The sequence below is a fragment of the Corvus hawaiiensis genome, chromosome 9 (assembly GCF_020740725.1).
Source record: "Corvus hawaiiensis isolate bCorHaw1 chromosome 9, bCorHaw1.pri.cur, whole genome shotgun sequence".
NCBI classification, from domain to species: domain Eukaryota; kingdom Metazoa; phylum Chordata; class Aves; order Passeriformes; family Corvidae; genus Corvus; species Corvus hawaiiensis.
In genome coordinates, this window is record NC_063221.1 from 24,795,765 (window position 1) to 24,821,467 (window position 25,703).

Below are 25,703 nucleotides of genomic sequence, written 5' to 3' on the forward strand. Positions count from 1 at the left end.
ACTCGGGAGGAGGAATCCCAGGGTACGGTCTTTCCCTCTCTCTTTGGCCTGCGGTCCCGGCGCGGAGCCAGCCGGTGCCGGCGGTGGGGGACTCGGGGCGGGCAGTAGCTCCCAGCCGGTGCGGCAGCGAGCGGAGCGTTCCCGCGGGATGCTCCCCTTCCCTTCCTCTCCTTTCCCTTCCCTCCCAACAAGCGCTGCCGTGATTTGGCAGCCGCTCGGACTCTGGACCTGCCTCTCCGCCCCGCATTGGCTGCCGCGGCCGGTGCCGCCGGGGCGCTGGGGGACGCCGGAGGCAGCTGCCGGCGGCTCTCAGCGGGATGATGAAGCTCCTGTGGCTGGGCGTGGATGTCTCCAGGGTGCTGCACCTGGCCGCCGTGTTCTGCCTGACCTGCGTGCTGCTGAAAGCCATCCAGCTGTTCCACCGGCGGCGTGAGCTGCTCCGGGCGCTGGCCGACTTCCCCGGGCACCCGACCCACTGGCTCTTTGGCCACGTCCACGAGGTGGGGGAGAGCCGGGTCTGCGCTGCCGGGAGCGAGGGGGAGTGCGGGGAGCAGCTTTCCCGAGGGGCGTGTGGGAATGATGCTAGTGGGACTTGTTCCCGTGGTCCGGGAGAACTGCTGCTCCCAGTCCGCGGGGTAGGTGAGAGGCGGGCATCCCTTTCCTCAGCCAGAGCAGTGTGCTGTCGCTGCCCGTGAGGCTTAGAGAGAGCATGGCTCACGCAGAGCTCCCGCAGGCTGCTGCAGACTGCACGGTGGAAAAGGGTGGTGGCTGGTTCGAACGCAAAGAGAGCGGTAATACAGTGTGGCATAGGCAAGGTCATCTCGGGATGTGAGCCGGCATCGGTGCTGGAGGCAGCAGAGCCGCGCTGCTCTGTCCGGGGCAGGCTCCACTGTCACCTCTCTGCTCCTCTGACAGCCAGGGCAGGGCCGCAGAAGCTCTCCTGCGGCGCTGAGCTGATGAGATGCTGACCAGATGCTCGCTGCTCCTGGCATCCAGGAGTACATTCTCTCCCCTGCCAGCTTGCATCGGCCTCACGGCCAGGTGAACCAGACAACTGATCATTCTGAGCCACGTTTAAGCCACAAAACACGCCACAGGCATTGCATCTAGCACAGGGACTGTGGATCTTCTTACAGTTGCATTGAAGCCGTGAACAACTAAACTCACGTACATAGGTGAGCCTTGTTCTGCTCACTGGTGGCAGGGATGACTCTTCCCCGAGGTATGCATCTGCCCACACAGATCACCGCGGCTGCCTTGGCAAGCAGATTTTCACAACTCATCAGCAGCCTCACGAGGCGTAACTAAGCTTGCCTGATGCAAAAGGCTTTTCTGTACGTGCTAAAGGCTGCTTAAAATCACCTTGCCCTCTGCTGGGCTCTGCTCTTGTCTTGTCGTGGCCAAATCTGTGGCACATTAAATAATTGGCACCCTGAAAAATGTCTGGGAAATCAGGAGACCTTCCAGGGCTTGTCTCTCTGCTGTGGCAGCACCAGTTTTGCTGTGCTGGATGGGACAAGCAGTCTTTTGGCAATGTAAGCATGAAGATGGGCCAGTTCAGGGCTTTGTTACACTGCCAGTTAGACTTTAAAACTGCAATTAAATAAAGTATGTTCTTCTGTTTGTTAGTTGTGACTATTTGTCCTGGATGGGAATTTGTGCCAATCACTTGCTGTCATCATGGCTAGGTTGTTCGTGGCTCAACTTTTACCTCAGACAATGTTTGTTTGAGAATTCCTTTTTGAAGATTTAATCATTTGCTGATTAATGCTGCTGAATTCCCAAAGCCTAACAGTTCGTCGAGCCAGCAAAGAAACCAGCAATGCTCTGGGCACACGCTGAATACAAAGTTTGCACACACCTCGAGGAGGACCTTCGAGCTGTATTCAGGGAGAGCACTGACATTTCCTGTTCTGTTGATTTAACTGATTATTTGCCAGTTTGGATCCAGGCCAGTTTAGAATCTCAAATGTATTTGTCATGCTCTGGGTGGATCTCCTGGGAATACATCACTTTGTTTTAAGGCATTCTCCGGGTATTAGTCTCTGCTTATCCAAATCGCTCAGTAGAAATGACATTAAAATATCAGGAAGCGGTTGTGTGGAGCTGTTCAGTCTCACTGCAGCAGCACGACTTAGCTAAAACCCAGAGTGCCAGCCCTGAGCTGACCAAAGTGGCTCCCCATGGCCGGGGTTGGTGGGAAGCAAAGGACAGCAGGGTCACTGCCCCACTGGCACAAGGTGTCAGTTCCTCAGCAGCCCTTTGCCCACTTCTGCCCTGTGTGGGGAGGAGCCAGCCCGGCTCTGGCTGCACGAAGGACAGCCTCATGCTCAGATTTCAGCTCCTGTGTTTTGTCTATCATTTGCTATCAGTGTGTAGTCATTAAAAGTGCCCTCAAGCCTCTTCCTTAGATGCTTTTAGTGTTGGATCCATTTCAAAACTTGCATTTCAGCATGAGATCAGGCAATTACCTTTCTTTCTTAGACCCAGGTGGGGTTTATGCTTTTCTTTTCAAGCCCCCAAGGGAGAAAGAAGTAGAAGTAATGGTCTTTCATGCAGAGCCGGGTAGCTGGAGCCCTGATTAAGGAGTGGGAACTTTCTATTCCTCTGCAGCTCACAGAACTTTACACTCTCTGCTCCAGGAGTGCTCGGTGAAGCAGGTTACTCACCTTGAGGGTAACCTCTCCTCTTAAATAAACCCATTCAACCCTCTGGCCAGCACAGGAATGGTTCTTGACAGCACAAACCAAGGCTGGTGCTCCAAAACAAGGCTGGATGCAAAAGTTTCTAGGATTAGGACTTCTGCCAGTGAGACTTGCTCAGCATCTCCCAGTTACTTCCATTATGCTTTCTGTGATTCATGACAGGAGAAGCACAAGCAGCTGTATCAAAGGGACTTTCACATGTTCAAGTGTCACTTAGCTAAAGGCACTGTGCCAAGCCCTGCTTCTGCTGGCATTGCTGAAGAGGTGGGCACTGAGGAGGGCTTCCTCCTTTTGCCCCAAAACTTGATCCCTGAAATCAGAGAAATTGATGGTTCTGTTTACTAAGTTCACAATCTTGAACCTGAGTAAGTGAAGTTGAAGCTGAGCTTTCTGTAATAAGTAATAAAGGGGTATAGTTCATAATTCTGCTGCGTGTGGGAGACACACGGGCTGTGCTGCAGGGACTCCCCCAGCTCGTGAGGAAGGGGGTGCTCAGCCTTGGAGCTGAACCTGTACATGCCCCCCCCAGCCTGTGCAGCCCCTGGCAGACGCCCCTTGTCTCCTGAGTATCCTGTCCGAGATAAGCCGCACGTGGCTGATAATTTGATGTGCGTGATTATTTGAGTACGAGCCATGTCCTGGGTTGAGAAACACCAGCCAGACTAAAGACTGAGCTGAGCTAACTCAGCACGAAAGCGCCTGAGCAAATATTCACTTGATACAGTCAATAGGGTGACTTTGTGGCTGATTTCTGCACCAGTACGCTGATTTAATTAATCTTCAAACTTCAAGTCAAAGCAGCAGCAGCAGCTCTGTCAGACCTAGCTTACCAAAATCCTTCCCTTTGCATATTGGCCCAGAGTAGTTTCTGTTCAAAGAAAAAAAAGAATCTTACAAGGTTTTGTCTCTGTGATTTTTTTCCTTTGCCTGTGACTGTGGAGCTTTCCATGGGTCTTTCCACTTGTTCTTTGTCTATTGTCTGAACATAACAGCACAGGCTATAAAAGCAATAAAGCAGTGATCACTTTGGAGTGAACCTGCCACTGCTGCTGATATGAACGCTGGTGCTCATGCTGCTCCTCAGATCGCAGCTTCCAAGGACAGGAGGTAAATCTTTCTAGGAGCACCAGCTCTTCGTTGCCTATGAAATTCAATTCACAGAAATAAATGAATTCTTATTGTAATGATATTAACCAGTGTTCTCTTCACTCCATTGGTGACTTTGGACTCATTCTGTTGAATTTTGCCTGGACACTGGCCTTCTCCACCTAAATGTCTGGAGGAAGCTGCGATTTCCCAGTCAGGAGGCACTGCTGGGGCAGACCCAGCAGTGATGCTGTTGGCTGCTGTAAAAGTGCTGCTGTATTTTTTCCCAGCTGCAGGGTGCTAATTGCTCAGCCATGTGCAAGTGAGAATATATTTGCTTGCCACAAGTGCAGATGCTGTCTGGGACAAATCTGAGTCTTCTATGGAGTGGCCATGGAAAAAGAGCAGGTAACATATATGAGCTGATAGGCACCGCCTCGTTGCCTAAGGATGTTGTCTATCTCAAGGTCAAGTGATAAGGAAGAATTATTTTATATGAGCTTTAAAAGTAGCAAACATCTCTACTACCCATGCTCTGCAAACACAGAGGAACAACACCTTGTTTGCCCTTATCTGGTTTTGTGATCAGAAAGACCTTGAACTTTTAAGACAGAGTATTGAGAGATTATTTAATTTTTTTTTCTCTGAATCTATGTATTCTTTCTCTTTTTTCTTTTCCACAACTAGTTTCTCAAGGAGGAAGATGTGCTGGACAAGTCAGAGATCTGGGCACAGAAGTACTCATATGCTCACCCTATCTGGTTTGGGAGTTTCTCAGCATTCCTGGTTGTTGCTGATCCCGACTATGCCAAGGTTCTGTTGGCCAGAGGAGGTGAGAGATTATGGCTTCAGCTGTGGAGCAGCAACCCCAGCCTGCAGATTTCCCATGCCAACCTCAAAATTTACAGCAGGGCAGGGTTTCACAGAGAGGGTTTCTTGCAGAAATCATCTCAAGGCATGGAGAGATACTCCTCCTTTGTGCTGTGCCCTGGGTGCTTCAGGCAGAGGGCTGCAGGGCTGACCTGACTCCAAGTGCATTGCTGGAAAATCAGACTTCCTCAAATGCTCCTTGAAAGTTAACTACTCAGTGCCTGATCCCAGCAAGGAGAAGACACCTGGGAGCTTTTTTCTAGGCTCAGAGATCTGGCTCCTACTGCAGAGGAAGACCTTTATGCATTGAGAAGAAAAGGTGCTGAACAGTGGTCTCTGAGAGGGTTAACCATTTATCACGCTGCACAGGCTTTGGACTACCAGTATTCTTGTTTTTTCCGGTGTGGGCATCTGCTTTTATATGTGCTTATTGCCAAAGTTGTTTTGTTGTGAAATACTGGGAGTTCTGCAGGGATGCCACTGATTTTGCTTCATACCCAACCAAAAGTGAGAGCCCAGAGGGAGCTTTCAGCTGCAAACCAGTGGGTTCATGCTATTGAATATATTGAAAATACCATTTTATTTTCTCTTTTTTTATGTTTTTTTTTTTTTTCCCACAGACCCCAAGGATAATATCAGCTATAAACACCTTGTCCCATGGATTGGTATGTATTACCAGGGCTTTGCCTGCCAGGAATGATTCTGAAGTTAGACAAAAGCATGTTATAAATAAACAGCATTGTACTTGCTCCTTGACGGAGTTATACCTAAAAGCTTCCTGCAATTATTACATTTATTGATAAAGGTGCTAAGTAGTTCTATTTATTTTCAAGGAAGGAAAGTTCAGACATAACATATGTACAAATTCTTACATGTCCACAGATAGCAAAGGCCGGTGGTGGGAGAAGCTTAGATTCAGTGGAGGACTGGTGAAAAATATATCTGCTGTTCTGAACTTTCTGAACTTCTCTATTCCAGCGGGGTTGATGTTTCTTTTCAGAGACACTGTTGTGCCATTTCGATGGGCAGGTCTTTCCTCAGCTCCGGGAACCCTGGAGCTGATGGCAGCATTTGCAAAGACCCTCTCACAGCAGTTCAGACACGAGATTTAATCATGCTCCTTGCTGACACTGTGTCTGCAGGCAGGTGAGAGCAGCCTGCTGCTTGTTCCCAGCAAAACGTGCCTTGCCTGTGTTTCCCCAGGGAATGGGTTGCTGATCTTACACGGGCCCAAGTGGCACCAACACCGAAAACTCCTGACTCCAGGGTTTCATTATGATGTCTTGAAACCGTACGTGGGCCTGATGGCAGAGTCTACGAATGTGATGCTGGTAGGACTCACAGTGCTCCTCTCTCTGCCCTGTTTTCTTTTCCCCATCCTGTCTGGGTAGGAGGTAAATGCTGGAGCAGGGTTTTCTTTACCTGGTAATTGTAAGGACACACTGTGTCCTGGTGGTCAGTCTTTCTGAGTCACCCCAAATCCCTGCCCTTGAGCTGGAAAGGATGAGCAGGTCAAGCCTGTCTGCAGTGATGACATCTCTGGTGCTGCCTTGGGATCTGTGGCTGAGATTTCAGGATGAATGTTACTGCCATCCCCAAACCCTGCATGATCTCAGTTCCAACAGCAACTTCTTACAAGGTGTTTGTCTAAATGAAGAATTGAAGTAAATAAAGGTTCATAATAAATCCCCCAAAAATAAAGGTTGTAGCAGAGCTACACTGTAACCTAAAGGGTATCATTTGCTGTTGGCATACCCGTGACTGGACTGCAATCCCTGCCATGCCTCATAAACAGTGAAAATGCATTGTTCTTCAATCCACTGGTGCTGGGCAGGATGGAAACCAGTAGGAATTACAGGCAAAGGGCACCAGGCTTTGTGCACATGAACTGGAGGAGTCTGGGTGCTGGATCTGTTCCTTCTCCGTCACCACCCTCACTCCAACCTCCCCAGCAGCTTCAAACGGATCCTGGCTGGATTCCTCCTGCAGCCCAGGGAGCAGCCAGGAGCCGAGGGCTGGAGAGCCAGGAAGACTTTTGCAAGGCTCACAAGTGCCTGGGAGTTTGGAATTCCGTGTGCACAACGCCAGCGCCAATTGTGTGAGCCCGTGCCACCAGGTGGCAATCGTTGTATGTGCTACGGACGTGCATCTGTCCCTGTAAGCCTGGTTTGGACCGTACTCCTCCCTCTCCTCTCTTTCCCAGCTTTTAAGTCAACTCATTCCTTGCCACTGTGAGGGGACAGAGGATTCATCATCACTTCATGTCTGCTGGGGAAGAGAGACAGGATTTATAGTTTCTCTAGGGATCAGAGTGGGGCAAGAGCTCCTGTATTACATGCTGGGAAAATGCACTGGCACAGAGATCGTGTGACAGAGAAAAGAACCTTGCTCCGAAGTTTGCATCCTGAGCACCAAGCTCATATGTGCTCACCAACAGACCCAGTGAAGCCCAATGCCAGCATATGCTGCTCCTACACAGAGAACACACTGCGTCCTAAGGAAGACTTAGATAACTCTCCATCACCCAGAAATGCACCTGTCCTGGGCTTCTCCAGGGTGCTCTTGCCTCAGGATAAGGTGTAGCAGGGCTCACCACCACCAGGATCCAAGAGTAGCAGCTGCCTGAGGCAAATCTTGTATTAACCATCCCACTCTTGGCTTCTCTTCTCTGGGATTTTGATGGTGTCTAAGGGATCCCCTTTTTTTTTTTCCATTTCTCAGGGATGTATCCCTATCTGAGCACTCATTTAACCAGGGTATGACTGCAGATCCATGCAGAACTGACCTTTGCCTTCTCATTTCTGTCTCCTTTGTGCCCTAGGATAAGTGGGAAAAGCTAACAGCAGACGGGAAGCCAGTGGAGCTCTTTGAGCACGTCAGCTTGATGACTCTTGATAGCATCATGAAATGTGCCTTCAGTTGTCACAGCAACTGCCAGACCAACAGGTCAGTGCTGGCTGCCCCAAACCCTGGCAGGAAGTTTGCAGCTCAGAAGGGAAATGGGCAAATTGCTTGTCACTGTGCTCCCAAATTTACAAGCTTCCTATTTCCCACTCTCCAGGAAAAACACCTACATCCAGGCTGTCTACGACCTCTGCCACATGGTGCACCAGCGCCTCCGCATCTTCCCCTACCACAATGACATCATTTACTGGCTCAGCCCCCATGGATTTCAGTTCAGGAAGGCCTGCAGGATTGCTCACGACCACACAGGTATTCTCTGCTGTCATCCTCTCCCAAAACTTTGGAAGGAGGCAGTCAGTCCCTCCTTGCCTGTGCAGTGATCCTGCCCAGAGGCTCAGAGCTGAGATCCAAGCAGAGCATCAGCTTGCAGTAGTGGTCTGATCTAGGCATGAAGCAAAGGGGTCCCACAGCTACCTGGTTATTAAACTGGACTAATGGAGGAATTGCCCTCAGGAAATGCTCCTGTAAAATGGCCAGAGACTGGTGAAACAAGGGATGAGCACTGCAGGCAACACTAATGCAAGGAATGCTTTTATTTTCCAAGCCAGGTGTGATTTTAATGCATGAAGGGTGTGTAAAACAGGCTGAAAAGTCTGTGGTGGACTAAGAAGTTTGCAGAAAAGGATGGCAATATCCATGGCATTTGTTGCTGTGCTGCTGAAGAGCTGAAGTGCCTGGGGTGCAGAAGCACAGATCAAATGCATCATGGACTGAGCAGTGCTCACCCCCTTGGGTGAGCTTTGCATTCAAAGGCAGGACAGTTTTGCAGCTTGGCATCTCCTGGTCCTGCTGAACCTTTAACCCTTTCTCCCCCAGATAAAGTGATCCATGAGCGAAAGGAATCCCTTAAAGATGAACGGGAATTTGAAAAGATCCAGAAGAAGAGACATTTGGACTTCTTGGACATTCTGCTGTGTGCCAAAGTGAGTGGTGAGGAGTGTGTGTGTGGCAGGGCACATGCCAGTCAGTTTTTGCAAGGGTGCCACAAACCCCCAGAGACCCTCAGGGTCCATTAAAAAAAATTCAATCCATAAAGAAAAAGAAAAATTAGCCCAGTCCCACCCAGTTGAAGAGAGACCAAGGTGATCCAATTTTCCATTGTTGAAATGTTGGCAGTGTCTTTTTGGGTATACAACCTGCAGAGGGATTTCATAGTCCTGGTGGTTTAATATGGAGGGATAAAGAGATTTAAAATTGAAGGGAAAAGGGCCCTGAATTCAGTGTAAACAGACATTGATTTTGTTTATATGTATCCCACAGGTAGCATCACGCCCCTTTTGCAATAGCTGAAAGAATATAAGGATATTTATATATTTATATATGTGTGTGTGTGTACTGTAATATATATATATATATAAATTTTACATGTATGGTCCACTGAGAGTGTTTCTGGACTTTTAGGATGAGAATGGAGCTGCACTGTCTGATGAGGACCTGCGTGCCGAGGTGGACACATTCATGTTTGAAGGCCACGACACGACAGCCAGCGGCATCTCCTGGCTCTTGTACTGCCTGGCAATACACCCTGAGCACCAGCAACGGTGCAGGGAGGAGATCCAGAGCATCCTGGGGGACCGGGACACAATCCAGTGGTAAGGCTGCACCATTTCCTCTGCTGGTAACTCTTTTCCTATCTCTGCCATTTCTAAGTGAGCAATGTCTTCAAGGCTCAAAAGCTGGGGTGCTAAAGGTTGCTGCATGCCCAGGGACTTCACAGGATGGAGCAGATCCTTCAGCTAAGTCTGCCACCCTGGAAGGGACATTCTGCATGCCATACAAGTCCTGGGCCACCAGCATTGCTCTTTGCTCTCTCCTGTTTTCTCACCACAGGACATCATAGATGTGCTTTTCACCTTTCGCTGTCACGCTGCACTTGAGATTGTTCAGTGGTTGTCCAGGTTGTTCAGAGGTGTCCTGGCATCCCCGGCCTCCAGCAGCCTGTGACTGGACATTGTGGGTGCCTCTGTTCTGTTGCAGGGGGATCTGCTCAGGGGGTGGATGTCTGTGGGTGAAGGGACCTCCCAGCACAGGCAGTGGGGGTGTGTGGGGCTCAGCCTGCCTGTCCCAACAGGGAGGACCTGGGCAAGATGACTTACAGCACCATGTGCATCAAGGAGAGCCTGCGCCTTTACCCCCCAGTGCCTGGAGTGTCCCGGCAGCTCAGCAAGCCCATCACCTTCCCTGATGGACGCACTTTGCCGGAAGGTCTGTAAATCCCATTCCCGCTGCACAAAACTCTGCTCTCAGGCACCAGCTGCATCCTCGCTGGCACAGATGTTCAGGCTGGGCTGTGCAGATGTTCGCTTGTTTCTTTGTCAGTGAGCCCTCTTCTCCTCCTCAATTGTTTTCCAGGCAGCATCACTGCAATAAGCATTTACCTCATTCACAGAAACCCTGAAGTATGGAAAGATCCTTTGGTCAGTTTTCTTTTGATCTCCTAATAATTTTTTCCCTTTATGATGTGCCTCTTCCCATGTGCCCTTCACCCGTTAGCAGGAGAGAAGAATTCTCTCTCTCCTGTGGGGTTCTTCATAAATTAAGGGGTGTCACATTTCTCAAGATACCAGTCAGTACTGTGTTCTTTAAATAATTGCTTCTCCTTGCTGCATATTCTTAATTTCCAGGTGTTTGACCCTTTGCGTTTTTCCCCGGAGAATCTCTCTGGCAGGCACTCTCACGCCTTTCTGCCTTTTTCTGCTGGAATGAGGTAAGGGGAATTGAACACTGAAGGTGTAGTGGGCAGAAACAACCACCTGCAGTCCTGGCCCTGCAGCAGTGAATAGTTAAATGAGGATATAAGTGTTTGTGTAACAGAGGGGTTCTGATACCAGCAGGCAAAATGGGAAGGCAGCATTGCCAAGCCCCTTCTGGGGACAGGGAACTGGGTCCCAAAGCTGTGGAACATTCTGTTGGCTTCCTGCAGGGAGCCTGCTATCCTCTCCTTGATGCAAAGATCCCATCCCACCCTCCTGCCCTTTCATTCCCCCTTCTCCCCTCCCCTCAATCCTTCCCTTTGCCCTGTGCTCACTCCTTCAAGGCAAACACCTTGCAGACCTTCCCTGCTTGGAGACCCACCACCTCATCCCTGCTGGCCTCTCCTTTAGCTTCCCCATCTCCCTCCTTCTCCATGCTCATTGAACACACATTTATGAGCTCCCAATATTCCTCTAAATTCCTCCTGCTCAGCCCATGCCTCTGGTTTCGCTGCCCAAAGCACTGCCTGGAGCCCCTGAGCTGCAGAGGAGAGGATGTGTGCTGGTGTGGGAGGGCTGGGATGGGCTGTGGGTGTTTGCTGTGCCCAGCACTGTGGTGGAGGTGGCTGAGCTGCTCTGTTTCTCCACAGGAATTGCATCGGGCAGCAGTTTGCCATGAACGAGATGAAGGTGGCACTGGCTCTGACCCTGCTGCGCTTCGAGCTCTTGCCTGACCCTGCCAAGCCTCCCCGCAAAATAACTCGGCTCATCCTTCGCTCCAAGAATGGGATTCACCTGTACTTAAAGAAAATCCGCTGATGCTGGAAACCTTCCTGCCTTTACCAGAGGAAGGGACCAAGCAGATGATGGACAATGTTTCTTTCTCTGGGGCAGAAGTGCAGGGCAAGATTTGGGGATGAGGATTCCTGATTTCTGTGCTTTGTCTACTAGCTGAAAGCCCTTTTCAGGCTAGGCCCAGGTAGCTGGGATGACATTGCACAGACCACTGTGAACCGTCTGCTCCAGGGCACTGATCTCAGAGCTGCCAGGCATGGCCATGCTGTCTGTCCCCTTGCACTGCCATAAGGGCTGGCCTGGCCTGGGAACATCTGCGGGTCCCACCAGCTTCCTTCTTACCAAATCCTGCCTTCACACTCGTGTCCTGGCCAAATCTGTGACCATTTCCAGCCCTGCTCCGTCGTCAGCACCTTCCTCAGTGCCTGGAGGTCAGCCCTCCTCTCCTGCAGTGGGGACAGCCTGTGGCAGGCCTCTATCTCACTTCTCACACTCAGTGGGTCTCTATTTTGTTGAAAGCACTGATTCCAGTTTGGGCTCTGAAATTCTGCCCAAACTGCAAAATATTCTGTAATTTTTGTCTTAATAAACCAATAATTTTTCCTGCAACAGCAACTGTGTTGTTTATATTGACGGTGCTTGTCTGCTTCATCACAAATGCAGTGTAAAACCCATTTAGAAATGGAAGATGGAGAGGAAGCCCACGAGCAGCAAGAAATGACCCTGGACAGGCCAGGAAACTGCCTGTGAGTCTCCAGGCACAGCCAACACAGCATCTCCTTCCATGGGCTACTCTTAACAGGGGTCCAATAAGCAATCTTCAGTCTAAGTTCTGATAGTTAGAAGGTGTGTGGGGGAGGGGGAGATGTCCCTGGTTTTTTAGTATTATTTTATTTTCTTAAGCTGATAAAGTTATGAGAGTTGGTACACTGGAGGACACTAGTGAGCTGTCTTCCTCCCCTGCAGGGATCATTATTGGGATAGAATATCACACATCAAATGTGGAATCCCAAAGGCTGCTGTTGCAATTATCATCACAGTGATGTCAGCTGTGGTTCCAGGATTGTGAGAAGGCTGCTGTGCAGTAAGACAGCAGCTGACTTCATACAGCTCCCCCCTGCAGAGGCTGGTTTGCAAGGATATGCTGGGGCAGCCCAGGAGAAAATCCACTTTCTGCAGCTGCCTGTCCCCTCTTGAGACATGAGGTGCAGCTCTTGAGCTGGAATCACAACTATGCAAAGAAGAGAGACAGAGTATGCTTAACAAAATATAAAAAGTTACAAAACTATGAGACACCACAAGCTCTTTGCAGGGCCATATCAGGATGCAAAATTATCTCGATAAATTGAAAAACTGTGGCAGTGAATGGGATGCAAGTCTGAAACACAAGAGCAGGCACAGACATTGCACAAAGACAAGAGAGGAAATGACTGACAGGCAGCAATCTCTCCAGTGGGTATTCAGAGAGACAGAAAAGGTAATAATAATCAATAATATCCTGCTGTTGCAATCACAGCAAACATCATACTTGGATGCATAAACACAAATATTTCTCAAAAATTTTTCACTTGCTTCTCTTTCAGCAAATGAAATGAGACAGTGTCCTTCAACCCTGTTTGGAGATTTAAGTATAAAAGCAACGGCATCTACTCCAAGCTTGCATACTCTAAAGTGCAAAATGAGAAAATTTTTAATCAAAATAACTGAAATTACCAGAATAAATTACATATATCTCTGTATTGGATGCAATTTTCTTTTAAAGACAAGATTTGAAAAAAAAGCCATCTAAAGAGGAATGGATGGACCTTGGCATTCCAATGTGAAAGATTAAAGCATGAGCACCTAATGAGCAAGAGCAAAGGCTGAAATCATGGTGTACCCACTGAAGGAGAGTAGGTTAAAGGGGATAAAACTAGGGGAGCTTGACATAACAGTCCTCGTCTAAATAAATGCCAGCTGCTAAATTGCATTTGGGTAGATACAGATTACGTAACATCAAGCACTCCCTAAGATTTCTAAAGCCCTGACATAGGTTATCTGGGGAATCTGCAGACGTTTGAGAAGTTGGTGACTGGTTTTACTGGGTACTCCAGAAGCCCAAAGGAGGTAATGGATGTGGTGTAAGGGGCAGGTTACCTCTGGCTTGGTTTCTGTGAGTGGACTGAATTGGGGGTACAGGAAAAGCTGCACTGCTGCTTTCCCAGCTGGAAACACACGAATGTTCCGGGCCCTGGGATGGAAAAGCCTGACTGCTCCTCTCTTCATCCTGTTCAGCCATTGTCCCCCTTGTGACTTCTAGGATTCGCTAAAAATCTGCCTCTTCAAATGTGAAGAGGAAAAGGGAAGATGCTCTGCAGCATTCTCACCATCCTCTCTGTGTTGTGCTTGTGTCTTCTTTGCATGAGAAGGGAGCAGAGCCTGGTTCCCCTTGTAGCCACCCAAACCCAGCACAAGACCTGTTCACAAATCTCTCCTTGGTGCTGTCACCCCCTGAGGCTAGGAGCTGGAGACACTCTTCCAAATAACCCCACACATGGCAGCCCAGCTCCCAACTTCCCTGAGCCACATGGGCCAGCACCTCATGCCAGGCCAGCTCTCCATGCCAGGCTGGCCAGCCTGCATCCCACATCCTGCATCTCACATCCCATATCCTGCATCCTGCATCATCCCACATCTTGCATCTCTCATCCCACATCCTATGTCCTGCATCCTGCATCATCCCACATCCTGCACCGTCTCACATCACAGATCTTCCATGTCTGCTCTGCTTCTGAACTGGAGAGTGGGCCTGAGGCTGCAACAGGAGCTACTGTGCCCCAGGGCCAGAGTGAGCCAGATCTTTCCAGAACGTGATTCCTGAGAGCAATTCCCCCCAGTTGCCTTTCCCCTCCTGGGTATTAGAGACAAGGTAATAATAAAAAGACCTGGTCACATGGGATGTACTGCTCACAGCATTAAGGACAGTCAAGGACCAGCTGCAGAGAGCTTACCTCATTCTTTAATCCTTCCCTACTTTCTGCAGAAAGGGTAATTGCAAAGATGATGGGCTGACCTTGGACTGTCTGAAGGATTCAGACCTTCAGATCACTATTTTAACAAGAACTCACGGGAGGGGCTGTGTGAGGTGCAGCAAGGGTTAAGTCTTTGTTTCAGTTAAAACCAGCCTGGATTTCTCTCATTGCAGCTTGGTTTTTCAGCAGCAGCAGGGCAAAGATGCCACCTACTCCCTCACAATTACTCCTTTCCCCACAGACTGTCACCAGCACTGTGCAGCCACATCCCTGTCACATGAAGGGTGTCTGTCCATCTCAGTTCAGGGGTGGCACTTTTTCAGATGCTTCCAGGCATGTTGGAAGCAGCAGGACCAGCAGGGAGAGCAGCTGGCTTGCAGCACCGGGAATGCTGTCCCTGCACAGGACCCACGCTGCTCTCCAGGAAAATTCACTGTCAGATGGCACCAGCAATTTCCATCTAAACTCCGCTGGGATTTTACACTGGAAGCAGCCTGTAAATTAAGTAAATATTGCAACATATTTGTAAGACAGCTGTATTAAATGCTTCCAGATATACATTCATCCTTGAGACGTGTGGTCAGATGGGATCCAGGCAGCTTGCATTACTCTGCAGCACTTGCTGGGCTCTTGCCATGATTTTCTCATCTATCATGTGTTTGGAAGCTTGAAATGTTATTATTTTTTTTGGCATTACTGTTACATTTCATCTGTCATCACTGAGTGCTGCAGGAACACACAGGGACAGATGGGCCTGGACTCTTCCTCCTATCTGAATAAACACAGGCACAACCAGGGAAAGCAGCTGCTGCAAGATCACGCTCTGGGGCAAAGTACCCAATTGCCACCTAAATTTCACCTGCTCAGTAAACCAGTTCTTCTGCAATGAATTCCAACAGTGTGAGTTAAATCAGTGAGGAAGAGCCTCTCCTTCTTCTGCTTAGGTGTCTAAAGTAAGCGGAGAAATTCACAAGACCCAGAAAGAAAAAAAACTCCCAAATTTCACAGCCTGCTGTGTCCATGGTTGGGGTATGGGATGGAAATTTTTCAGTGTAAGTGGGTTGTTTTATGTTGGTGGCCTGACCTGTCGTGGCCCCACTGCCATCATGTGAACATCTGCAGCATCGAGCCAGCCCTCCAGAGGCTCTCTGCAAACGTTTGACAGCCTTCCAAGTGCCCTTTAACACCCAACTGCAGTTTCACCAGTCTCAAATGTCCAGAAGGTCAAGCCAAGCTTCTGCGCCCCCTGCCAGCCCCCCCAGACTGCTGCGGCTATCAGAAGACCCTTGTACCTGCTTTTTCATGCTGGGATCTTCTTCTGGATTCCGCCAGAGCTGTAGATTCTTCTGGTGCTAACAGATCGTTCTGGCCTTGTCCCAGGCCCTTACAATGATCAAACTAGTACTGTCCCTTTTCACTTTTCTCCGCTTGCAGCTCTGCAGCAACTTCACTTTTCCTTTTGAACTTTCATGATTTCTTTCCCTGCAAAACCCTCTGAGTTATCTTCCCCAGGCTGTGAGTGTTCATGGCCCCTCTTGCTGTGAAACCTCTGAAATACAGGAGAAAGGCTTTTCTCTCCCCTCCACCAGTGAAATATAGAATGCAGAGGCTGGAGGCTGGGTTAAGCACCCAGTTTTGCTATCACCCAAGCTCAGATTCTTGCTCCAAATCCCCATAAATGTGGGTTTAGCCACTCTGTCCCTTATGTTCCCTCCGTATCAGCTCAGCACTTGACATCTCACTTGACCTTCACGACAACCCATATGCTTTGGCTTCGTGCTCAACAGTTGTTGTTATTGGTTATTTTATAACTATAAGGGAGCCAGTTTGGTAAAAATTGACCTTGTTCATGGACAAACCAACTGTCCAGGGACTTTGTCACCACTGAGAATTTCTGGGTTGTTATAAAAGTTTCATCTGTGGCTGCACCAGAAACTCCATCCACTGGCCTGTCCCCTCCACTTGTGGGTTTGGGGGTATTTATGACTTATTTTTTACATCATTACTGAAAGGTGCCAGCCAAATCCAGATTGGTCAGTCTGGCAATGGGATAGGTGCCACAGGAAATTCCAGACAGCTCCATTGGCAGTGAACAAAGGCTCAAACATCAGACCTCCCTGTTTTCCTTGTGCAGACCTTGCGAGAGACCCAACTACACAACATCATTAGATTTAGGAATTTGCTGCAGGTCTTCACGTGAGAGTTTGTCATGGCAAACTGGGTCCCTCATGCTCTGGCTACCACCAAAGCTCTCCCTAAGAAATGCCTAACCCGACAGATTGCAGCTTTCTGCCTCTTAAAGATCAATCTTTAACTCTCCCCTGAACTTTCACACAGATCCAGCTGGCTCAGTATAACAAGAAACACTAATTTTCATGAAGATGGCCAAGTGTGTGAAAAGGTAATGCTGCTCAGTGTAGTGCCTACCAGGGATGTTCTCCAAGGCAGTGACATTGAACATCAGATAAACAGTACGTTTTATCAACAAAATGACTCTACAGGCAGAAAAAGTGGGACATGGCATATTTTAGACTAAAAACTAAAGGAAAGTGCCCAAACATCAGAAGTCCTGTATCTCAGAGATGTGTTACATTGAAGAGAAGCACTCACAAAGTTCAGCAGCCCCTATGTTGTATCCTATCAGACTATCAGCCTCCACAAATGATAACCCATTTATCCTCATAATATCCCAAGACACAAATGGGACATTACTTCAGCCCATCTGGGGATCCTCCTTTTCACAATATGCCTGGAAGTCACCCACACACATATGCTTCCAGTCCCAATTCTCCACCAGCTCCACATTGCCATTCCAGGTTTCTGGGCTTATGGGATGTGAGTCCAGGTAACCAGCAGGATCTGCACAGGGATTCCTAGGAGGGTCCTACCTGGGCCCTAACCAATCACTGCAATAGAGAGGTAAATGCAGTGATACAGGGCCTTTTTTGGAGAAGGTGAGATGCCATGTGGACAGAGGAAGGAGGGCTCACCAGCACTGTAGAGGGAACATGACCTTCCATCACACCTCCCCATCATGTGCTCTCCACCTTGATGCCGCTCACTTCACTGCTCTGCAGCATTTCCTCTCCTTGTCTCATCTACTGGCCATGGTAATTCCTCTGGACTGCAGTTTTGTCTCCTGCCTTCTCTGTGGCAGGAGCCCTCGGGGAGCAGGGCTACATCCCTTGTGAGCTGCTGGAGTTATGTCCATTCTCTCGATTACAGCCCAGCAGTGCTGGGTGATGCTGCAGTCGCCCAGAGCGCTGCTTTTACAGATGAAGGTGGCTGAATCCATGCAGCTCACTCATTGGGAAGAGGTGGCCTTTGTGTTCCTCACCTCATGCGGGCAGATGGATGGCTTCTATACCTGAACTGTCTGAGGACAGCACAGAGCTCAACTAGAGCCCCAGCCTGCCTACATCTCACCTCCTTCCTCCTCTGTCTTTGTCCACCTGGGCATGGAGGACTGTGAGTGTGTGACAGCGCTGCTGGGACTTCAGAGAAAGCAGGAAAGATTCAGAGGCTATCTGTTATCCAGGTTGCAGGGGCAGGCTGCAGAAAGCAGGTCAAAGGGCGAGTGGGAGCACAGGCTGCTGGCTGAGCTGACGCAGTGTTTGCCATGATGTTCCAGCAGCTATAAATTTCTGTCAGCTCCATTTCGCCAGACTCCGCTCCTGCAGAGGAGAGAGAGGATTTTTACCTGCACTGAGCTCCCCACCTGGCTCAGGTGTGAGAGCAGCAGGTGAGAAACAGGCAGGAGAAGGCAGTGTCCCAGACCAGCATGGCATCTCTGCTGGACAACATAGCCAGACCTTCTGCTGTCGTCCTGCAGCTGTCTGTGCTGCTTGGTGTAATCTTTGTGCTGCTGAAGGTGCTCCAGTTCTACCGGGAGAGGAAGAAACTCACCAAAGCTCTGGAGGCATTCCCTGGCCCCCCAAAACACTGGCTCTATGGCCACAATCACCTGGTAAGGAGTGAGCTGGGCTCAGCCAGGGTGGGTTTATCCCAGCTGTGCAAGGTATCAGTCAGGATGAGAAGGACTGCATGGGGTGTGTGTGTCCCCTGCTCCTGTGTCTTCCTTCAGGAGAGGACCTCTGCAGAAGGAGTGCCAAGACTTCTGCAGGGCAAGAGGAAAGGGTGCTGGATATGAGGTGTACATCATTTGGCAAAAAAGAGTCATGCTCTTTTCAATCATGCCCTCAAACATAGAGTTATGGGACTTCCATGAAGTTCTTTGAGTATGAGCAACCATAAAACGTGTCTTTGTTACATGAAACCTTCTACCAGTAGGAGTGTCTTGCCCTATAGCCACTGAAGAAGACGGCCACAAAAGCAGGGAATTTTAATGCAGCCATTTCCATCATTCTATGGTGAAGATGTTTTGCTTTCACCCTGCATGCCCACCTTGCACTGCTGAAATTAGGAACAGGGGTGTGACAGCCTTGGTCTGCCTGGCCTGTCCACCAGGCATCCTGGCATTGCCCATGCCAGCTGTAGACTCCCAAGTGCAACATGGAGCTGCTCCGAGCCTGGGCCGTCCTAAGGTGGCTCAGCTGCAGCCAGCCCAGCAAGGGACGCTCCGTGGAGCTGTCTTGTGCTGCAGGGATTTGGTGGCTCAGGCAGCTTTTCCTCTTGTGCACAGTCCCCTTGCAATGCTCATCCTGTCCTCCACCTGCAGCACAAAAGCCCCTGTGTGGCGAGTCCGCCCACTCTTCCTTCATTTCCCAAGAGAGAATGTCTTGCATGTGCTTTCCATGAGAGTGCAAGTTTAACCTCTGCTCTCCCTTCCATGTCCCTCTTTTTTTGCCTTTATTAATCCCTGATTAATTCTCATTGCAGATACATTCTGAAAATTTTTTACATCAGATACTGTCATGGGGAGAAGAATATCCCTATGCCTTTCCCAGATGGTTTGGACCAGTCTTGCCTTCTCTAGTTGTCCATCATCCTGAATATGCCAAAAGCATACTTGGCCGAACAGGTAAGTCTCTACATTTGGTTTTGAGAAGTCTTTGATGCTTTCCTACCAAGAAAATACTGGGAAACTTACCTGGAATCATCCCCTCTGCCAGCTTCCTTCACAGCTATTGCAATTCTTTTGCTCCTCTTCATGAACTGCCAGCCTGCCCCAGGTTTTATGGAGCAGTTTGTATTCTAGTGCAAAACAGTGACCAGGTTCCTGGGCACTGTTCCTTCCAGTTTCCTGTCAGTTCCCAGTTTGAGGGTCATTTGTCTTATTGTCTTCTATGGATTCTACCACTGCAATATTTGTGCTTCCCAGTAAACCCAGTAAAAAGGGTGAGCTGGCATGGCAATGGCTCTCAGAAAGCATCTTAAGTTTTCTCCTCTGCTCCCTTCTGTGGAGCATGTGAGTGTTAAATACGGGGCCATCCCCAGTAACTCCCATCCATTGTTCTCAGTTTTAAAATTTGCCGTGGCTGTTTCTTTTCCACACACATTTTTTTGTTCTTTCTCTGTTTTTTCAAGTCCACTGCCATCATAATTGTAGATGACCGCTTTTAAACGCTACCTCTGGTGGTACAATATTTTATGTCTTGAAATGAGAGTAATCCCATCTTGTGATTTAGAGGGTGAAATCCGTTGCAAATTTATCCTGAATTTCCTCTTTTGTTGTGTTGAATTCATTATTCATATATTTCTGATACCTGCTCTGTTTTACAGATCCCAAGGCTAGTCTACCCTACAGATTCCTAATTCCCTGGATTGGTAAGTCAGAAGAAGAGTAAGGATGTCAGAGCTATGATCAGAGCCTGAAGGAGCTGATTGTCCCTTTGCTGTTTGTGCCTTCAGGGAAGGGGCTGCTGATCTTGGAAGGAAGCAAATGGTTCCAGCACCGGAAGATGCTCACCCCAGCTTTTCATTATGATGTTCTGAAATCTTATGTGACCCTGATGTCAGACTCCGTCAAAGTGATGCTGGTAAGAATCCCCACTCCTGCTACTTTTACATTTCAGCTGTGAAACAGTGAAAATAATCAGATCTGTGAATGAGTGAGAGAAAGAGACTGCACTTAGATAATTTCTAGAGTTTCACTGAACTTTTGGAGTAGTTTGGAAGTTCTGAAATTTCTCCCTTCACCTTCAGTGTCCCTTTGGACTCTCCACTTATTCTTTCTTTTTTTGCCAATAAAATCAACCACTGCAAGAATATCCTTTCATACCTTGACGTGATACACCTGGAAAAAGAAATGCACAGAAGAGTTAGATTAGATTAATGGAATATATCATGAACTATGGCCTCTGCTTCCAGAAAAGAAAGCAATTAGCACTGTGGATCTGGGAAGAGGGACGGGAAAACTTGACCTGACCACAGATGGTAGTCTGTCTCTCCTTACCCCTGTCTCTCCCTCTAGGATAAATGGGACAAGCGTATCAAGGAGAGGAAGTCAGTGGAGCTCTTTCAAGATGTCAGCTTGATGACACTAGACAGCATCATGAAATGTGCCTTCAGCTTTAATTCCAACTGTCAGACTCAGAGGTCAGTGCCTGAATTTCTAAACCCTGGCAAAGCAAGTGCTCCTGTTTCACCACTCATTTTGCTAACACCAGCTTTAACCTCGGCCTCCTTACAGCAACTCCCACTCTTACATTAGAGCTGTTTATGACCTGAGCTGCCTCCTGAACAAAAGAATCCAGACTTTTTCTTTCAAGGATGTCTTCTACGACCTGACTCGCAAAGGCCGTGAGTTTCAGGATGCCTGCAAGCTGGCCCATACCCACACAGGTATTCCTGCCCCTTTCTCCCCAGTCCTGTCCCCCAGCTGAACCTCTCCCCCACTTGTCTCTGGAGTGGCTCAGAGCAAGGTTGCAGTATGCGTTGGCCAGAGGGTTACACATTAAACAAGAGCCCAAGCTGATGACCAAGCGGTCAGGTACATGAGGGTACTCTGAAGGGGCAGGATGCACCGAACTTATCTCTCTTCTGTGCAGATCAGGTAATACAAGAAAGAAAGATGTTGCTCTCCAACGAGAGGGAACTTGAAAAGATCCAGAAGAAGAGACACCTGGATTTTCTGGACATTCTGCTTTGTAGCAAGGTGAATGTTTTAAATTATTGTACCAAATGCCAAAGAACAGAACCGTGTGGCGCCGAGGGTGCAACAGCACAAGAAAGGAAGCACAAGAGACACCAAATCCTTCAAACCCTTTGGGTATAAAAATAAAAGGCCTGTGTGATTAGGCATTATATGCTCTCCTCTTCATTAGGATGCAAATGGAGTTGGATTGTCCGATGAGGACCTGCGTGCTGAGGTGGACACCTTCATGTTTGAGGGTCACGATACCACGGCCAGTGGGATCTCCTGGCTCTTCTACTGCATGTCATTGCACCCTGAGCACCAGCAACGGTGCAGGGAGGAGATCCAGGGAATCCTGGGAGATCGAGATACCATTGAGTGGTGAGCTATCTTGAACTCTTTTTCTTACCCTTTAAGGCTTTTGACATGGTCTCCTACAACATCCTTCTCTCTAAATTGGAGAGATATGGGTGGACTGTTCAGAGGTTGAGGAATTGTTTGGAAGGTGGCATCCAGCAGGCAGGGGTCAATGTCTCAATGTCCAGATCAGTGACAGGTGGTATCCCTCAGGGGTCCATACTGGGGCCAGTACTGTTTATTATCTTCATCAGTGACATAGACAAAGGGATTGAGTGCACCCTCAGCAAGTCTGCTTTCAGGGAGGACCTTGGGAAGATGACCTACACCACGATGTGCATCAAGGAGAGCTTGCGCCTGTTCCCACCAGTTCCTGGTGTGTCCCGACAGCTCTCCAAACCCGTCACATTTCCTGATGGACGCAGCTTGCCAGCAGGTCTGTTGAGTTTGTTCATCCTTCTTGCGGCTGTCCGTGACAAGCGAGGCTTCCTTGCTATGTGTGGAGAGGCTGAAGGGTCTTCCAGACTCCCTTCTTTCTCCCAAGGGCTGTATGGAGCTACCACGGCTTTGCCACCACAGCGAGCCCGTAAAGGGTGGCCAGACAGAGTCCAATGACATGCTCCAGGGTGGTGGGGTGTTCACAGAGCTCAGAGGGGACTTGTGGAGTGTTGTTCCTGGCCAAGTCAAAGTGATACACTGATGAGAGAAAGGGGCCTAGCTCTAAGGCCATTCTTTTTTCCATGTGAGGTTTCCAGGAGATCCCTGCCAGATCTCCTGCAACAGCCGCTGCAGAGCTCAGGGAGGGAGAGAATCCCAAAAACACCTCTCCTGCATCTTCACTCTGAGGTGTCATCAGCTTTTTCTCCCTTTTCTTTCACAGGCTGCCAGATTGGACTGAACATATTTGCTATTCACAGGAACCGGGATGTCTGGGAGGACCCCGAGGTATTTCACCTTTAAAACAGGAAAGGTGTTGGGGTCCCTCCCCTGCCGTGTAGCCCTGGGAGAGGGGCCCTGAGGGCACAGACACGGGGTTTCCTGTCCCTGCTCAGCCTCGTTCCCATTGGTTGGTTTGTGTTCCCTGCGCGGGGAGAAGGACCCTTGGTCCCGTGACTGGAACAGTTCCTCGGCAGAGCTCCGGCCATGCGGCTGGAGAAATAAACATCTCTGAAACAGCTAGCAAGAATCAGTCTGTCCATATATATTTCCTTTCCACGGGACTCCTGGTTTGGTATATGCGTGTTGCAGGATCCCCACTGCAACAGAAAGGGAAGATGATCTCTGAGCCCAGACATCCATTCCCCTTGGACCAGGCAGCCTGTGCCTCCCTGCTATGTTTTTTTTTCCCTTGTCATTCCAACAGTCCACATCCAAATGCAAACTTCAGTTGAGTTACCAAACACCCCAAAGGCTTTGAATATGACAAAGTGCTGGGAATGGGTGTTCAATAGTCTCTTTGTGCATGGTGACACAGAGATATCCAGACTGCTTTCAGCTGCCCACTTAGAACGGTTTGAGAAGTCCCCAAGCCCTTCAGGCCGGGGAGTGATTTGAAGATGATATTTTAGAGGCTTCAAGAAATAACTGGAAAGTTTGAGGCAGGGTGCATAGCTGTCTCTCTGTCTGGAGAACAAGGATCAGGCATCTCTGGAACACAGGGATCCTGACTTGGTCATTACTGCCATGGATAAGGAAACACCTGCAGGCATCTTGGGCATTGTGGTGGGTGACCTGGATATCTCCAAGGGGAAGATCCACTCGGTGGCTTTGTAGAGAGATGACTGTCATCTGCAGCTCTCCCAGGAAGAGCAGAGGCCATGTCCAGCCCTAACTTGGGGACCAGGGAAGACCTTGGTGCTACTCAGATCAGACCAAACACCGAACAAATGGTCTTTGTTTCCCCCACAGGTTTATGATCCCCTGAGGTTTTCTCCAGAGAACTCAACACAGAGGCACTCCCATGCTTTCCTGCCTTTCTCTGCTGGATCCAGGTGGGAGATCCTTCAGCCCTCTCCTTCCCATCAGGCTGCCTTGCATGTGAGACCTAGCTCAGAGTCAAGCCCCTGCAGCTAATCCTCCCTCAGTCTCCACAAGCAAAGTTGGCCTGGCCAACTCAAGCAGGCTTTCTGTAACAGGATTTCCTATTACAGCATCTCCTGTAATGGGATTCCCATGCTCTGTCAGCTCCAGAGCACTTCCCACACCCCAAGCTCTGTGGTCACGGTAGGATTTCACACATTTTTTGTGTGGCTTTGTGGAGATGTTTACATTTTCTCTTGCCTGCAGTGGGAACACAGCTCCCTCGTTTAGGGGTGAATCCGAGTGCACCTCCAAGCCAAGCTGGGCCCACCTCTCTGTGGTTCCAATGCTGTATCGATAGACAGATGCAGGATACTGAGGTCTCAGTAACTTGCAAGAGGATCACCACACAGAGCCAGAAATAACCTTTTAGAGGTGTCTGGATCCTGGCTGCACTTCTTAGTGAAGTAAGCCCCAGTTCTCTCAATCTTGTATCTTTTTCCAATGCCTATTAATAAGAAAAATAGCAATACCCCACCACAGAATTGAGTTCATCAGGGGCTTACTAGATAAGCTGTGGTGTCATCCTCGCAGCAGCTGGAAGTCCCCCAGCTCACACATGGGGTGAGTCCAGCTTGGGGGTGGTCAGGGACAAAGGCAGCAATCGGAGCATTTGTCACCCCCTCCCCAGGAACTGCATCGGGCAGCAGTTTGCCATGAATGAGATGAAGGTGGCGCTGGCCTTGACCCTGCTCCACTTCGAGCTCCGCCCAGACCCATCCAAGCTTCCCATAATGGTACCACAGATCATCCTCAGGTCCAGCAACGGGATACACCTGCATTTGAAGAAGATCTTCTGATCCTGTGGGGTACCATGGCAGGGGGGCAAGAGCTCTCCCAGGGGAGACCCTCCACCCAGAGATTTAAGAGGAGAGTGCCAAACAGACCCACAGTGGCCACATTGGACCTCACCCATATTAACCCTTGTCCTGCTGCTGTCCAGAGGGGCTCTTTGCAAACACCAAACCCAGCAGGTGCAGGTCCCCTCCTTGCAGGGGGAGCAGCACTGCTAAGGGTGTTCCACAGTATGGCTGTGGCTCATCCTTCACCTCCACGGGCGTCCTCCATGTCCTGCTCATCTCCTCACCTCCAACCTGCCCTCATACGCTCCCTGACAGGACTTCTGTCACCCATCTGTGGATTTGTCCCATTGTCAGTTCCCCGCTTGGGCTTGGCAGTGAACAACGCCCGGCATGGTTTGCACGGATGCCTAAAGCCTGGGCGCTGCCCCAGCACAGTCCCTGCCCTGCCTCCAGCCTGGGTGTGCCAGGGCAGGAGGGCTCCTCCCGGCAGCCTCACTGCATCCCCACGCACCACCCTCCAAAAGATTCCTGCTCTGGGGCTGGCACTGTGCCCACCATTATGGAGATGAATGCCTGTGGTTGTTTTCTGCCCCAGCTCTGAACTTCCTTGGGCTGAGGGTAGTCAGGAGCCAGCGCAGAAACCTGTCACCAGCTAACCTGGAGGAAGCACTTGGCACACTGGAAACAGCATGTGATCAGCCTTGTTCTCCTCTCTGAAATGAGAATAAAGCCTTGTGGGGATGATCTCCAAGCATGGCTTTGGCTTCCTTTGCATCTGGGGGTGCAGCAGGCCAGAGGCAAGGCTGTGCCCGAGGGTGCAGCCCTGTCAGTGTTTTGTCAAGCCACAAGCACTGTTTGCACGCACCCTGTTGAGCCTGAGGAGCCTGTTTCCACACATCCCACCCATCCATCACCTCACCTTTGACTCCAGGAGTTCCCATGGTAAGGAAACAACTGAAATGATATGTGGTCAAACAAAGCAAAACAGAAATACACACTGCACACACAAGAGTGCTGGTGGTAAGAACAACATCAGCTTGCAAAATAGAACTGGAGGAAACATGAGTCTGCCTCCAACCCTGTCCTGCAGAGGCTGAGAGTCAACAGCTCAGTTCATGAATGGCCTGCCCAAGGGGTGCAGGTGAGCACTGGCCCTGGGACTGGGCTTGTTGTGGGGGCACAGGGAGCCTTTCCCCAGCACCAGTCAAGGTGGACCATCTGGATGAGCTGCAAGTCCTGAGTGTGAAATGGATCACTAGGTGGCAGTGGGAGACCCAGAAAAAGCCCTCCTTGGTCCCTGGTAA

At 49.5% G+C, this 25,703-nt stretch overlaps 2 protein-coding genes across 2 annotated transcripts; both read left to right on the top strand.

Moving 5' to 3' along the window:
- LOC125330322 (cytochrome P450 4B1-like) lies at positions 1 to 11,724 on the top strand. Its single transcript, XM_048313341.1, has 12 exons — positions 1 to 500; positions 4,479 to 4,623; positions 5,282 to 5,326; positions 5,865 to 5,992; positions 7,483 to 7,607; positions 7,723 to 7,874; positions 8,442 to 8,548; positions 9,027 to 9,217; positions 9,697 to 9,830; positions 9,978 to 10,042; positions 10,250 to 10,332; positions 10,969 to 11,724. Exons 1-12 carry the CDS (start codon positions 318 to 320, stop codon positions 11,135 to 11,137), a joined length of 1,527 nt encoding a protein of 508 aa, XP_048169298.1. The 5' UTR covers positions 1 to 317; the 3' UTR covers positions 11,138 to 11,724.
- Positions 11,725 to 17,773: 6,049 nt separating this feature from the next.
- Positions 17,774 to 25,150, top strand: LOC125330468 (cytochrome P450 4B1-like). The gene is made up of 12 exons (XM_048313578.1): positions 17,774 to 18,091; positions 18,964 to 19,105; positions 19,807 to 19,851; positions 19,936 to 20,063; positions 20,498 to 20,622; positions 20,717 to 20,868; positions 21,075 to 21,181; positions 21,351 to 21,541; positions 21,820 to 21,953; positions 22,398 to 22,462; positions 23,426 to 23,508; positions 24,228 to 25,150. Exons 1-12 carry the CDS (start codon positions 17,906 to 17,908, stop codon positions 24,394 to 24,396), a joined length of 1,527 nt encoding a protein of 508 aa, XP_048169535.1. The 5' UTR covers positions 17,774 to 17,905; the 3' UTR covers positions 24,397 to 25,150.
- Positions 25,151 to 25,703: the final 553 nt, after the last annotated feature.